Below are 15,274 nucleotides of genomic sequence, written 5' to 3'. Positions count from 1 at the left end.
TAAGAGTGCTGCCAACCTCCTGGAAACAGGCATTTGCCAAAAAAGTGGTGACATGGTTGTGTAAAAATACTAAGAAAAGAGGTTAATGAGAGGAAAAAGAGGGCTACATTGTGTTGAGTGTTAAAGAATATAGGAAGATTCATTCATTCGAAAGAAGAAGAAAAAAAACTACATAAACATTTTCCCGGATGTAATTTTCAGTGCACGGACACATTTCCCAGTAGAAATCATCAGTGAGGAGGAAATCGTTTAGTCTCCTTAAGTGCCAAATTGTATCCTGATTTTCCTGCCCCAGCTGCCTGAGCGAAGTCAGAGGTTGGACGTCAACGTCTCTAACTCCTGGACTACAAAAACACTGAGAAATATTCCCTGACTTCTGACTTTTTTGTACATTCAGCTTTCTCCAAAAACTACACGATAAAAAGCGTATCGCTTCTGGGTGTTGTACATTTATCCCTACAGTGGTAGACCAAGCAAAGCGAGTGTTTTTTTGGTGTTTTTGGGTGATTCCATGAACGGGATAGGGGTGGAAGGGGAAAAGGGAGAGAAACATGTGGAGCTAATTTATTAAAATGACTCAAAATGCTTGCCGGTTAATTCAAATCATGGTGTTTATTAGAATTCACAACAAAGCCTCAGTGGAAATATTTCTTGGGGTCAGTACGAGTAAGCCCAGACCGCTCGATCTCTGTCACTTTGCACAAGAACAAACCGAGCTAAAACCAAGAACACTGCAGACAGGACAATGCATCGGAGTCAAAGTTTTTGCTGGTACAAATGGAAAACCAAATCATTTACACATACTTGTAGCTTGATTCACAATAGTTCTGGCATTTTTTGCTCACGGTCCCTCATTGTTTTCTGATCGGCTCTGGGGCTGTGTTGTGTTTACTCGTACTAATTTACTGAATTATGTTCCGCTTAGCACTCAGCCTAGTTTGGGGCGACAGAAGCGCAAAGGGAGACACGTTCTGCCCATGGGTTCAGGCTTAAAAGGCTTATCTTCCCACTGCTGATGACAACTGAGGTGCATCTCTGGCCTCCTTGACCTCATTGCAAACAGGCGCCAGGATGTCTGTCTAACTAACGCAAACAGCACCTCGACTCTCCAGAGCCAGTAAGAAACAGCACGAGACCACTATAGAACAGTGTGAGTTTGCAATAATGTGGCATGAGACCTTCGTTAGGACCGAAACGTCTCACTTGAGACATTGTTTGGACAGGAGTGGCGTATGCAGTCCAGTATGAGTGTTGACTGCGAGGCCATTTCCTTAAGTCAGGTGAAAAGAGAGCGTGCAGTACCTTCTCAAGGCTTCCAAAAATAACCGAGGTGACTCCAACCTGCCATCCAGCCTTTCTGGCCTGGGCTATAATTAATATGACAAGTCTATCCAGAGCAGAATAAATTATCCCACCGCTTACATGCGAGCAGTTTGGGGAGTTCATTGGAAACACATGTTTCTGGGAAAGACCGCTTTGCGTGTTCGGCGCTCCTGAATACATTTCCGCTCCCATGTGACTGTGTTACGGCTGGCAGAGTTAAATGTAACCGAATGGGTTCAATACTGGCACAGCGGTGGCTCTAACGAGGGAAGCACATTTGTTTGACCGCACCGGACGTCAATCAATCTGGAAGAGCCCCTAGATCGAATCCCGGCGAGCACGTCCCTGTGCAGAGACAGTTCGCAATAATGGGTGTACCTGGCAGCGAGCCCTTTGGCCTGAGGAGGGACGCGTTTTGGAGACCATTCTAATGCCGTTACGCACGGGGGCGCACAGAAGGGAGAGCAGTCCATGTGCGAGGTCTGTTTCGGTGAGGCGGAGGAATACTAATGAAAGCATTTTTCATAATTTCACACAAACCCAGATTCTCTAGGCCTCTGAAACAAGGGGGAGAGGGAATGGGGAGAGAAATCCATTAAAATGATCTGGAAATGATGCTTTCCAGCCCTGGACTGAGACAATGAGGTATAAATTACTGTGATAAGATCTGGACAAAGTTCAAATCAAGCGAGATTTTCACATCTGGTCCTGTGCTCTTGTCGTCAAATTAATGGATTCTTCTGAAGCCGTGTGCACCAAGAATGTGATAACTTGTGCTTCCTGTTCTACTGATAACATTCCCAAGGGGAGGGAGAGAGAGGCACTGGGTCTTCTAAAGTGTACACAGCACTGGACAGCAAACCTCACACGCTTTCCTTCTGTAGCTACACAAACAAACGCTGACATACATGCATGTCATAAATCTACTTATATTAAGATTACAAAAAAACAGGTACAACAAAAAGAACAGAGAAAAAGCTCATGCTAAGAAAACTGTCAAGACCTTTTTGATGCTCCAGAGCCGTATCTCCTGCTTGCCTGGCCTGCCAAAACAGATTGTGAATCAAATGTGTGAGGTGTGCGCTTCTGCCTCGCTCACTCTCTCGGCTGATGATGCCAGCACACCTCAGCTCAGTGAGATCAAGAGAGAATGGGCAGATGGAGAAAAACAAGAGAAATGGAGAATGAAAAAGGACAGAAAGATAAATTAAAGGATTAGTTCAGTCCAAAATGTAAAATGTGACATTATTTACTCACCCAAGGTCATTTCAAACTCTTCTTTACAGAAGTAATTTTCAATAACATCCTGATTGGTCTTTTAAATGCAGTTACAATGAACAAGGACTTCAAGCTTCAAAAAAGACCCAAAAGCACAATAAAAGAATCATAAAAGTAGTTAGTATGACTATTTCAGGTCTTATATTATTCATTTATAATCTGAGCTGTTAATGGCTGTGGCCAGATCATTGAGTTGAACTCACAAATTGGATCAAGGGATGTGTGAACAAATCATTCAGACAGATTTTGTGAACTGAATAAAACAATTCATTAACAAGATCTGTATTAATAAAATGATTTGTTCACAAATCGGACATCTGTACTTTTCCTATTAACATGCTGGAAAGCTAAAAAACACAACAACAACATTATTGCAACATTATAACATTATCACACAAACCTACTATATGGCTTCAGAAGATTTGGAATACAGTGCACAAGTCATATGGACCACTTATATGATACTTTTATGTCTCTCACCTGAGAAGTTTCTCACCTCAGAAAAACAAACTTTCCTGTCCTGTCCTCATACTCGTAGCTTGCACTCTTCAATTGCACGTGCAAATGCGACGATGCACGCAGTATATCAATTCATTATAAATAAAGCGCAAAATAAATTACTAGCATGCAACATCGCAGTTATGTTGTCAATTAGTAAGTCATGAAATTACCAAAAAGTACCAATAAATTACGCAACTGGTACTTTGCATGTTAGCTAGGTAGGATTTGCATGCAGGTATGATGTTCATTCTATTCATCAGGAGCAGTTTCCATATGTTTCATTTACAGCTCATGCTAGTATTGTGTATTTACCATGGTAACTGTTGTTTCCGTAACCCCAAAATGTCACTTCATTTTCACTTTGTGTTGTTTTGTATATTTTATTCGTGGCGTCTCTACAAACTTTATTGTATTAACATACAAAAACTAGTTTGGGACTTTTATTTAATAGCCTTACCTTATACTGTTTATTCATCAGTATTAATCATATATTAATCGATATATACGAACATAAATGGACAACTTTAAAGGCCATTTTCTCAATGTTTCGATTTTTTTGCACCCTCAGATTCCAGATTTTCAAATAGTTGTATATCGGCCAAATATTGTCCTATGCTAACAAACCATACATCAATGGAAAGCTTATATATTCTGCTTTCAGGTGATATATAAATCTCAATTTCAGAAAATTGACCCATGTGACTGGTTTTGTGGTCCAGGGTCACATATATACACACACATATACATATGTTATATGTTATACACATATCATATATACACATATATATGATATATATATATATATATATATATATTGCATATGTAACACAACAAATAACACATAATAGAACACTTTTGTTTTAGGAATTAGGTCAAATTCCTAAAAGCAAAATTGGGTCACGGCTTAATGACCATGGGAAAATGTGGGTCACATGATCAAACCAGTTGAGAACCACTGATTTAGAGGAATCTACAGAGGAATCTGGCTCAGGCATTTTAGGAGTTCCTGGCTGATTGGAAACACACAGGTGTAAATGACCAGACGTTTATTTCCAGGTGAGGAGAGAGAGAGGCAGAGGCTCCTCAACTCTCCACAGTCACCTGGATACCGTTTCCAGGAAGGCCCGCTGGCCAGGGTTAATCTGCGACACTAAATGAATAAACAAAGGATGGCTCTGTGGGCCGTGGTGGGCAGGTGAGCTCAGATCATCTTCCCACACTGAAACTCATCTGCACAGGAAATGACCCGCAGCACCTCACCTCCACACCTGGAGAGAGGCAGGAGAATCTGACCATGTCACATTACCTCACCTCCAGAAGAGGAACTCGCCTCTCACATCTGTCAACAGCTCTTCAGTCATCCTTCAACAGCAGCTCATTCCACACACACGGAAAGAACATGCCCACTCAAAAGGATCAGAATGAGGTCAATATTAGCCATTATCAGCCATTTTACTCTATTCTAAAGATTACAAAATAGTAAAAATAATCCACATTATTAGCATTTAAAATGAAAAACATTTATTTTGGGAAACATTTCGGTAATCATTTGGACTACAATGGTCCAAAAAGAAAAAGAAAAATCATAAGAATCATTTGCTCATATATCAGACAACACTGGTCTTCCTGAATGCTAACGATTAACTAAAAAGAACTGACTCATAAGAGTTATTTGTTCAGGCATCATTAGGACTACAGTGGTAATTATATGAATAAGAATCATTAGAACTCATAAGAATTATTTGTTTTGGGAATCGGATGGGAATTGGGAATACAATGCTCTTGCTGGATGCTTATGATGAATTAAAAAGAACCAACTCGCTCTCACACTCACACTCACACTCACAAATGATATGGAACTAACCAAAGTATTCGACAGAACCGCACTATAAAAACCAACATTAACTATGACACACACTCACACGACAATCAAAAAGTCACAAAACAAATACAACAGACTTGCTGTCTCCTGGCTGGAGAGCGGCACAGAAGAGGTGGGGTTTGATGGAATGCTTTCTCATTCTTCATCCTCTATTCATTTTTAACAGCTCTTTCTGTGCGCTGATCTCCGCTCACCGTAATGACTCAATGAAGTGGCGTACATCAGGCGCCGACTCAGAGGTGTAAAAAATACCATCGCAGCTGCCCGATCAATACATTATGGAGTGAGAGTGCATGCTGGGGGAAGATAATGCCGCCTCGTGTGGAGACGCTGTCAGAGTCCATTAGTGTCTGGAGGGCTGTGCTGGGAGCGGCGGGCATATGTTGAGTCGCTGAGGCCCACGCTTTGGCGCGGAGAGCTTTTGTTCTTAGCTTTTAATTGTGGCCCCACCTTGGAGGGGGCCAATCACTCTGAGACCCCCGTCAGAGCGTGCTGGTACGCTTGGATGTGGCAGGCTGGGACAGCGGGACCCAAACTAAGAGCTGTGCTTTTCTGCGGCTGTCAGAAACATGCAGGCGGGCACACGCACACACGCAACAACAAAAATACACAGTGGGGAAGATGGAGACAGAACACAGAGTGCCCGAAGCAAGTATGAACTTTCACAGGCTGAGCGGTCCTATCTGATGAGAGAGGAATGGGAAGAATTTTAGCAGCATGAGACGAGTATGTGTGAATTTACTAGGGATGTGCAAGGTCATATTTCCAACTGAACAGTCGGAGTATCTGAAAAACTAGCCGAATAATCTTCATTTGCCTGGCACTGATGCATCTGACACCATTTGGACACGTTTATACAGTATAACATTTTGTTTTTAGAAATTTTAACCTGACATCTTATAAAAAAATTCATTTTTTAAAGACAATTCAAAGCAGAGATTAGGGCTGCACAATACTTTCAGCATCAACATCGCAATGTGTGCATCCACGATAGCCACATCGAAAGATGTGCGATGTCAAGTAGCGATCACAGCTGATCCGTGATCCGCATAGACCAGGCCCAAAGGTTCGGAGCACATGTGATTCACGGATTAATTGCGGTTTAATCATTATAGAGTGAAAATTTATAATTTTCTAAAAATATAAAAGTTTAAGTCCTGTCAGTTTAAAATTTCAAGTTAGCTTAAAGCATCAAAGAACAGAAAGACAGACACCACACCACACAGAACCGAACACTAACACCGAATTCCGTGTTCGTTCTCCTCTTTTTGTGCTTGAACTGACACATATGCGCAAAATTATGTCAAAATGCCCAACTCTGTAAGTATCATCGTAAGCACAGTCGCTTGTGTCTTGAGTGAATGTAAACAATTGAGAAAGAAATTTGATGCGTATCATTATAATGCATCTACGCATTAGGTCTTAAAGTGACAACAGCCTAATATACCTGCTGCCTTGTATGTCATTGATGTTAATCAAACAAATCCCAAATCAGCCAATAAATATCCAATACCAAGACTAATACTGATAAATAATAAATAATAAATAAACTCTTATATCTGTTGATAACTGATATGGTCCAGATAAACCGTGCATCCCTAATTTAAAGACACAATTTACCAGGAGAAAAGAAAACAACTAGATAAACTAATGGTCAACTAGTTGACCATTGCGACCAATCCTTACATCCTGCTGAGAACAGGCAGTCAAATACTGTAAGACTGACCTGAGGCCAAGGTGAGAAGGGTCTACAACTCGCCCACTGCTGTTTGTCATAATAGCGGCAAGGATCTTACTGGCACATGGAGTGAAATCCGCACATGTCCTTCCTGTCACCTCATCGCACTCCAACATTTAACCCCACTCGACCAGATGTGTTCGATTATGCCCTAAAACACTCACACAGGGCCACATATGACAACCCGACTCCTTCAAAAGGCCATGGACGAAGCGTTCAAGCAAATGCAAAGTGCACTGATCCTAAATCACAACTTAGCGATTCAATTGTTTATCGTTGTTTAGATGATGAGGATGGGGTTCATATGTTGACAGTACGAGTGGTTGTGTGTTGGAGTGGCTTGCAGCACTGTGGAGGTAAAAGCTTTGAGCGAGTACACAGCAGATGCTTGACACATTGCTGTCCATTCAGTCGCTTTAAAGAGCAGCTGCTCCCGCCCCTGGCACTACATACACAAACTCTTTCTCTCTCTCTCACACACACACACACACACAACGCTGCCCTCGGTTCACACATATAGAGGTGTTCTGAGTGTTCTTCATCATGTTGCTGTGTGGTTGCTAGGATGTTCAGATTTGGGTGAATGCTAACTTGCTCAAGTTAAAGACCCAACCCTATTACAAACAGACACATAAAAACATGATATATGAAGATATATGAATATGCAAAAAAGCATACAAATTTGTATTTTCAGAGTGTATTTTCAGACTGTCCTCTTCACCAGTTTTATTTTACTGTCCACCAAAATAATCCATCATGTGCTCAAATCATTCTGTTCTCTCCTCACAGCCAAAAAAGGACTTCAGCAAGACAAGAATGCTACACAGACACCAAAAAGTGCTGAATGATTTACCTTCACCTCAAGGAAAAATAGTTAAAGAGAGAGAGAAATAGAGACTTTCTGCTTCCTTCTTGGCTCAGTATAAAGAATAAAAAGGTCCCATGCAAAGCTGCATGGCTAGTAAGAAAGTCAAGTAGATTGCCATATTAGTAACTGGATATGTCATCACACTCCAAAGCTTTATTATCTTTTGACAAATAATACAACACACTCCAAATAATAAACTGAAAATGTTAAAATATACCACAGTACTTTTATATTTTTGTTATTATTTATGTCATTGTTTGTATTTGTATTATTTTACAAAATTTAATATTATTTATTCAAGAAAGAAGGTCAAGAGTCTGATATTTTATTACTATTAATAACTTTTCTGTGGTACCGAATATTATTTTATATTATATGCCATTTTATTTTATTTTACTTTACTGTATTTTATTAATAAATTATAATTGTATATATATATATAATTGTAAATATATATAATTGTAAATATATAATTGTATTTGATAAAAAAAAACATTTTATTTTATTAATAATAGACAAATTGAAAATAATTTTATTATAAAAAATGTATCGTATAAATATTTGTATGTATATATTTATATATAAAATAATATTAAAAAAATAAATAATAATATATAAATAAAACAGTAGTATTATATTTTATTTTCTAAAATGTTTATAAAATAAAATGTAATAAAATAAAAATATTTTATACTTGCACCTTGCTTTTTCTGTCAATTGTTTTGCTGTTGTTTTGTACTGATGCTGTGGCAATATCATAATACAGTCTAGCCAATAAAGTAATTGGGGGAAAAAAATCTAATTTACACAGAAAAAAAAGAGAAAAAACAGAAAGGGAAAGAAGGAGAAAAATAGGAAGGGAAGCGATGGCAGTGTGAGATAAGGCCGTTGGGCCTCTGATTCTCAGACAGTAGGTTGATGATAAGAATGGCATCTTTCACAGTCAGATCAGCCAATCTGGCCAGGCGTCCGCGGCAGCTTCTGTATTGTGGCGGGGACTTCCAGGTCAGGGGCAGAAGAATGGAGTCAGTGAGTGTGGCGGAGAGGGGGCCTGGGGCAGGTGGCGAGTCGCTATTGAAAGAGACAGGCTAGGGCGGCAAGGAGAGCGCTGGGTCACGGGAATGGCTCCCCAATCTATAGGCGGCTCAAAAACACCTCTCATTGTTCGGGGAGATCATGTGGCACGAGCTCCTCCTTGAGCCGCGTCAGGATCCTTCTGGCTTGAATGTGAGCAGTATCTCCGACAACAAGCCACCTTTATGCCCATCCAGGTAATTACAGACCACGGGTGAGGATCCATTACTGCTGGACGCAGGTAGAGTCCAGGTGCCCAGTCTCTGAGCGCTCAGCCATGCTGGGAGAGGAAACCAGGGGAGCGATCAGGCCTGTCCCACTGGCCTAAAGGCATGACCAGCACAGAGGAACATACTATACTACACTAAAGCACAGAGATGGCTTTGTCTTGCCACACACACACACACACCCTGCACCTGAGTTGAGGGCTGTGTAAGGGCGGTAGATAAAACACAGGGCACACACTCTGATGATGATAAGTATCGGTGAGAGCAGCTTTACAGTCACAATGTGATAACAGCCAACAGCACTGACCACTGCCATGACTGCACTAATGTAGGCAACAAATGTAGATTAGAAAAGTAAACATTTGGTACCATTAAAAATACCATTCAATTATAGTACCACTGAAATTAAATGTGAAATGTTAATTTAATTATTGTATTGAATTTACTCTTCTCTTCTCTGTTCTGGAGAATATTCAAATCGTTTACTTCAGTATCAAATGTATCATATTGCTTATATTATTAATTTAATTAGGTTTTATTTAAATCATTTTTTATTTCATTTAATTTTACTTTATTTTGTGTGTTCTGGACAAAATAAGGACCTTTTTAGGTATCTAAAATACACACAAACTGGTAAATTTTACACTGAGGTAAAAGTACAGAGATGTTCAACTCTCGACAGCTGTTTTCATTAGTTTTGTGTGACTTGTTTTCAATTAAAACCATGTAGTTACATTGCAGTTCCTAATGACGTTACTGATCAACTAGTGAGTAACTCCAGTTATGTGGCACTTTAAATCCATACCCCAACATAAAAACAATATACACTCAAACAGATTAACATTAACAAAAACACTCGCCATCGCCCCCAACACAATGCAAGACACACTTGCAGATATCAGTCAGGCTTCTTCCAGGACGCGATAGCAAACTCACAACACGCCAGTATCTTTCGTGCACTGTCGCCCGCTCATCTCCCGATCTCCGACAGGCCCCTGCCACCCCGCCACGCCACACACATAACAACTGGGCCAGGAAGGAAAAGTGCTCTTGCCGAACAAATGCCGGGGTGTTTCTGCTACTGAGTCATAACAAAATACAATCAAAAGAGATTTGTGTTCCTGCTCGCTTTATGGTTCAAATAGATAAAGCGCCTCCTGTCTTTCCTCACACAATGCGCTGTGTAGTCTAGCAGGGCCAGAGTGACGCTCCTGGGACTAGATAGGAGTATCGATAATGCCGGCTGCATGTCCGATTGATTTTGGGAAGCTGAGACAGTGGCTGTGTGATTTTTTCTTTCTCCTGATACGCTGTGTCAAGCAGACGGGCGCTGCTTATGATGGGTTTAGTGTCAGCACACACATCCGGCAGAAATGGCCACATGGAGACAGCTCCCTTAGGGGTGGTATATAACAAAGGACACCACATAAACAAGCATTAATGTATAGCAGCCAGGGAAGCTATGAGATCTTCATGTGATCTTTCTGAAACATGTAAGGACCACGGGTTTGTGAGCTGCCTACATACGGTCATGTAATGCTTTAAAGCATCCACAAAAATACATAGCACATCAAAACATTTTTGGGCAAAATAATTTAATTGTTGTTTTGGAAATATATTTTATTGATACCTCTCAGTATTAAATGAATTAAAACTTTTTTTTGTCTGTTTGCTGATTTTAACCAAGCTTGTCACAATGCATTATGGTATTGACTTCTCCTATGGGATTGAAGAATCTATTCTTCAATATTTATAAAAGAAAATAAAAAAATAAAAAATTATATATATATATACAGTGAGGAAAATAAGTATTTGAACACCCTGCTATTTTGCAAGTTCTCCCACTTGGAAATCATGGAGGGGTCTGAAATTGTCATCGTAGGTGCATGTCCACTGTGAGAGACATAATCTAAAAAAAAAAATTCCAGAAATCACAATTAACTATTTATTTGTATGATACAGCTGCAAATAAGTATTTGAACACCTGTCTATCAGCTAGAATTCTGACCCTCAAAGACCTGTTATTCTGCCTTTAAAATGTCCACCTCCACTCCATTTATTATCCTAAATTAGATGCACCTGTTTGAGGTCGTTAGCTGCATAAAGACACCTGTCCACCCCATACAATCAGTAAGAATCCAACTACTAACATGGCCAAGACCAAAGAGCTGTCCAAAGACACTAGAGACAAAATTGTACACCTCCACAAGGCTGAAAAGGGCTAAGGGGAAATTGCCAAGCAGCTTGGTGAAAAAAGGTCCACTGTTGGAGCAATCATTAGAAAATGGAAGAAGCTAAACATGACTGTCAATCTCCCTCGGACTGGGGCTCCATGCAAGATCTCACCTTGTGGGGTCTCAATGATCCTAAGAAAGGTGAGAAATCAGCCCAGAACTACACGGGAGGAGCTGGTCAATGACCTGAAAAGAGCTGGGACCACCGTTTCCAAGGTTACTGTTGGTAATACACTAAGACGTCATGGTTTGAAATCATGCATGGCACGGAAGGTTCCCCTGCTTAAACCATCAAGGCCTGTCTTAAGTTTGCCAATGACCATTTGGATGATCCAGAGGAGTCATGGGAGAAAGTCATGTGGTCAGATGAGACCAAAATAGAACTTTTTGGTCATAATTCCACTAAACGTGTTTGGAGGAAGAAGAATGATGAGTACCATCCCAAGAACACCATCCCTACTGTGAAGCATGGGGGTGGTAGCATCATGCTTTGGGGGTGTTTTTCTGCACATGGGACAGGGCGACTGCACTGTATTAAGGAGAGGATGACCGGGGCCATGTATTGCGAGATTTTGGGGAACAACCTCCTTCCCTCAGTTAGAGCATTGAAGATGGGTCGAGGCTGGGTCTTCCAACATGACAATGACCCGAAGCACACAGCCAGGATAACCAAGGAGTGGCTCTGTAAGAAGCATATCAAGGTTCTGGCGTGGCCTAGCCAGTCTCCAGACCTAAACCCAATAGAGAATCTTTGGAGGGAGCTCAAACTCCGTGTTTCTCAGCGACAGCCCAGAAACCTGACTAATCTAGAGAAGATCTGTGTGGAGGAGTGGGCCAAAATCCCTCCTGCAGTGTGTGCAAACCTGGTGAAAAACTACAGGAAACGTTTGAACTCTGTAATTGCAAACAAAGGCTACTGTACCAAATATTAACATTGATTTTCTCAGGTGTTAAAATACTTATTTGCAGCTGTATCATACAAATAAATAGTTAAAAAATCATACATTGTGATTTCTGGATTTTTTTTTTTAGATTATGTCTCTCACAGTGGACATGCACCTACGATGACAATTTCAGACCCCTCCATGATTTCTAAGTGGGAGAACTTGCAAAATAGCAGGGTGTTCAAATACTTATTTTCCTCACTGTGTGTGTATATATATATATATATATATATATATATATATATATATATATATATATATATATATATATATATATATATAATTTTATAAAATAACATTTCTAAAATATACACTATTTTATTGTAAAAAATATATATATTTTATTCCACATATTTATCAACACAAAGTTCTAGAAATATTGTATTTATAATAACAAAATGTATGAAATATACACTATTTTATTATACATAAAAATAAAATAAGCATTTTAATGAACGCATTTTATTTTTATTTTATTCATATTTGTCAACAAAAAAACACCCTTTAGGCATAAACGTACACATAAATGCTAAATTTTACACTGACCTTTGGGTAATTAAGTTGCCTTAACAGTGCACACATGTCTGTGTGAGCAGACATGAAACTGGGCAAATGGTTGAGAGTTTAAACAGGGCCTAAACAGTAAACAAGATCGAGACACTGTCCTGCAGGACAGCATTACATCCTCCAGGACAGCGTGGGCTAGAGAGAGACATCGCGGCAGAGGAGGTGCGTCTGCAGTCCGCGGGACAAACAGGGCTGCGCTGTCTTTTGAAGGCACAAAGACAAAGCGATGAGCGCTGATAAGAGCAGGCGCCACACTGCTTGAAGCCCTGAGAGCTGAGCAATCACACACAGACTGATAAGCATCAGCCCATAAAGAAGACTCCGGCAGCTCTCCTCCAGACGGGCCGGAGAAGAGAGAATGAGAGGGAGGAGAGCTGTGTGATAAAGACGGTTACTTTCTTTCTTTTGGAGGTGAGGGTTTAGAGGAGGGGCGACATGAGATGATGACGAGACAGTTTTCTTGACAGGAAGTCACTAGATGCAAAGGAGCAGCAGGTACGTTTGAAGACACCGCAGAGAGTCAGTGCAATCTTAAAGATGAGAGCGCCTGACAGTGCGATGCAGCTAATGTGTGTCTACAGGCCCAGCACTAAACATCACAACAGTCAACACAGCCTACCTTCCACTGACAAACCACATTTTGGAACTTTGCTTTGATTTCAATGAAACATGAAAGACTGTGTCATGCACATATATACGTGTGAGCATACACAGCAAAATATCACTCTGCGACTGAAAAAGAGCAAACAGTGCATTGTACTTTGATTCTCTGAAATTGATTTTCTCTCTTGTTTTGTTTAGACTGTAGATCTTCATATACAGAAGCTCAAAATGGAAAGAAATATTTTATAAGTACAAGCCTGTCTAGATATCTGTTGATTGGATTATCTTAACATGACAACTGGAGGAATGAAAAAAAAAGAGAAATCAAAATCCCTTTAAACAACATCCATTTAATCCAACTCAAAGGTCACAATAAGCATATTTACCAAATGTAGACTGCTGATAGTTTTTAGGCAGGTTGCAACTGTTTCCGTGTAACATACCATGAAATATAAGTGCATAGTGCATACAATCATATAATGCTCAGCAGACTGATTCTTTAAAGAAAGAGTCAAGTAAGAGACTATTCCTGAGGATTCATCACACTGGGAACCGCTGTTTGTAATCGAAGAGCTTCAGAGCCTGTGGAAAAAACATAGGAGCAGCCAGTGGTCTTACCTGAGCCGGTATCTATGACTGTGGACTGGCCTCTACGGTCGGCCACCAGGCGAGAAGACCCAGGCATGCTAACAGGCTCCGAACGCACGGGCTGGATCCTGCATCACAGGAATAAGAGAAATCCAAAAAGTGTGAATTAGACTTGTATGCATTATACTAGTTAATGATGCTTACCTTTAATCAAATTAATGACACGATATGCTGAATATGCTGATATGCTAATCAATCATTTTATTTCAATTATAATTTAAAAAAAATCTCAGTATTTGCTGAGAAAAGCTCCCAAATTATGACAGAATAATAGACAGACAGGAAAATATAGAATGAAAGACAGACAGGCAGGTAGATAGAAAAATAGAACAGACAGACAGAAAGACGGACAAACAGACAATAGATAGATAGATAGATAGATAGATAGATAGATAGATAGATAGATAGATAGATAGATAGATAGATAGATAGATAGATAGACAGACAGGCAGAGTGATTGCATTGTGCAAGTGCTGGACTAGAGTTGGTCAGTATGTGTATTTAGTGAATTGCTGTGGTTAGTAACATGAGTCTATGCTGTCACACTGTGAATTTGGTGTTGATGGCAGGTGGTAATGTGAGCAGTATTGTGTGTGAATGTGTGTTTAAGCATCGGCACCTGAGGCTGTGTAGGTCCAGGTCGTCTGTGTCGAAATCAAGAAGAGGCTGCTGGGTGTCGCTGGGCCCCTGTGACTGGAGAACAGAGGAGCTGGAGGAGATGACCGTGGTCTGACCTGATGGATGGATGGTCTTGAACTGAAACTGAGGGCCCATCCACAGTCTTCGGTGAGGGCCAGTGTGGGTAACAATCTCCACCTGTAAAGTATAACACATATAGAGGAGCACAGTATTTGCAACATATTTAACTTCAGTAAAGTGTTATTTTTTTGAGTGCACAATATTTGGATGAATCTCACAGGACTTGACTCTCTGCACCTAGATATTTTATTATTTTTATTTTTATTATTTTTTTCTTCTTAGAACAAATATTTTCAACCAGTAAATATTTAAGTGTAAATAAATAAATATGAATTTTCCCAATATATATATATATTTAAATTATATGCATTGTTATATGTAGAGGTATATAAAGCATTTACAGTAAAAACATTTCTTAAATTACATATTATCTGCTCTCCTACACTTTTTATGACTATTAAAATATGATAAACTTAAATTATAAAAATGAACTTATTTATGATGTACCGCGCTTTGTTGTCTATGAAATCACAAAAAAAGAGGAAACTTATCTGAAAAAGTTTATATTAACTGAAACTTTAATAACATAAAATATCGAACACTTATCACACCACATTAAAATGTATAAAACAATATACATTAACTTTACACTAACAAATCTTATTTAATGCCATATATATAACTGGGG

The 15,274-nt window shown here is 39.7% G+C and overlaps 1 protein-coding gene across 6 annotated transcripts in view; it reads right to left on the bottom strand.

Annotated features, from left to right (window-relative positions):
- Window positions 1–15,274, bottom strand: part of bcas3 (BCAS3 microtubule associated cell migration factor) — a 230,017-nt gene that overhangs the window by 123,980 nt on the left and 90,763 nt on the right. For all 6 annotated transcript variants that reach the window (XM_084126193.1, XM_084126195.1, XM_084126197.1 and 3 more), the window contains exons 21-22: window positions 14,507–14,703; window positions 13,858–13,955 (exon numbers count right to left, since the gene is read on the bottom strand). In XM_084126193.1, coding sequence (XP_083982319.1) covers window positions 13,858–13,955; window positions 14,507–14,703 — 295 coding nt within the window. The remainder of the gene's footprint in view (window positions 1–13,857; window positions 13,956–14,506; window positions 14,704–15,274) is intronic.

Source organism: Abramis brama (assembly GCF_963993115.1).
Source record: "Abramis brama genome assembly, chromosome: 10".
NCBI classification, from domain to species: Eukaryota; Metazoa; Chordata; class Actinopteri; order Cypriniformes; family Leuciscidae; genus Abramis; species Abramis brama.
The sequence above is the reverse complement of the archived record's forward strand: the minus strand, read 5'-3'. Positions and strand labels throughout refer to the sequence as shown.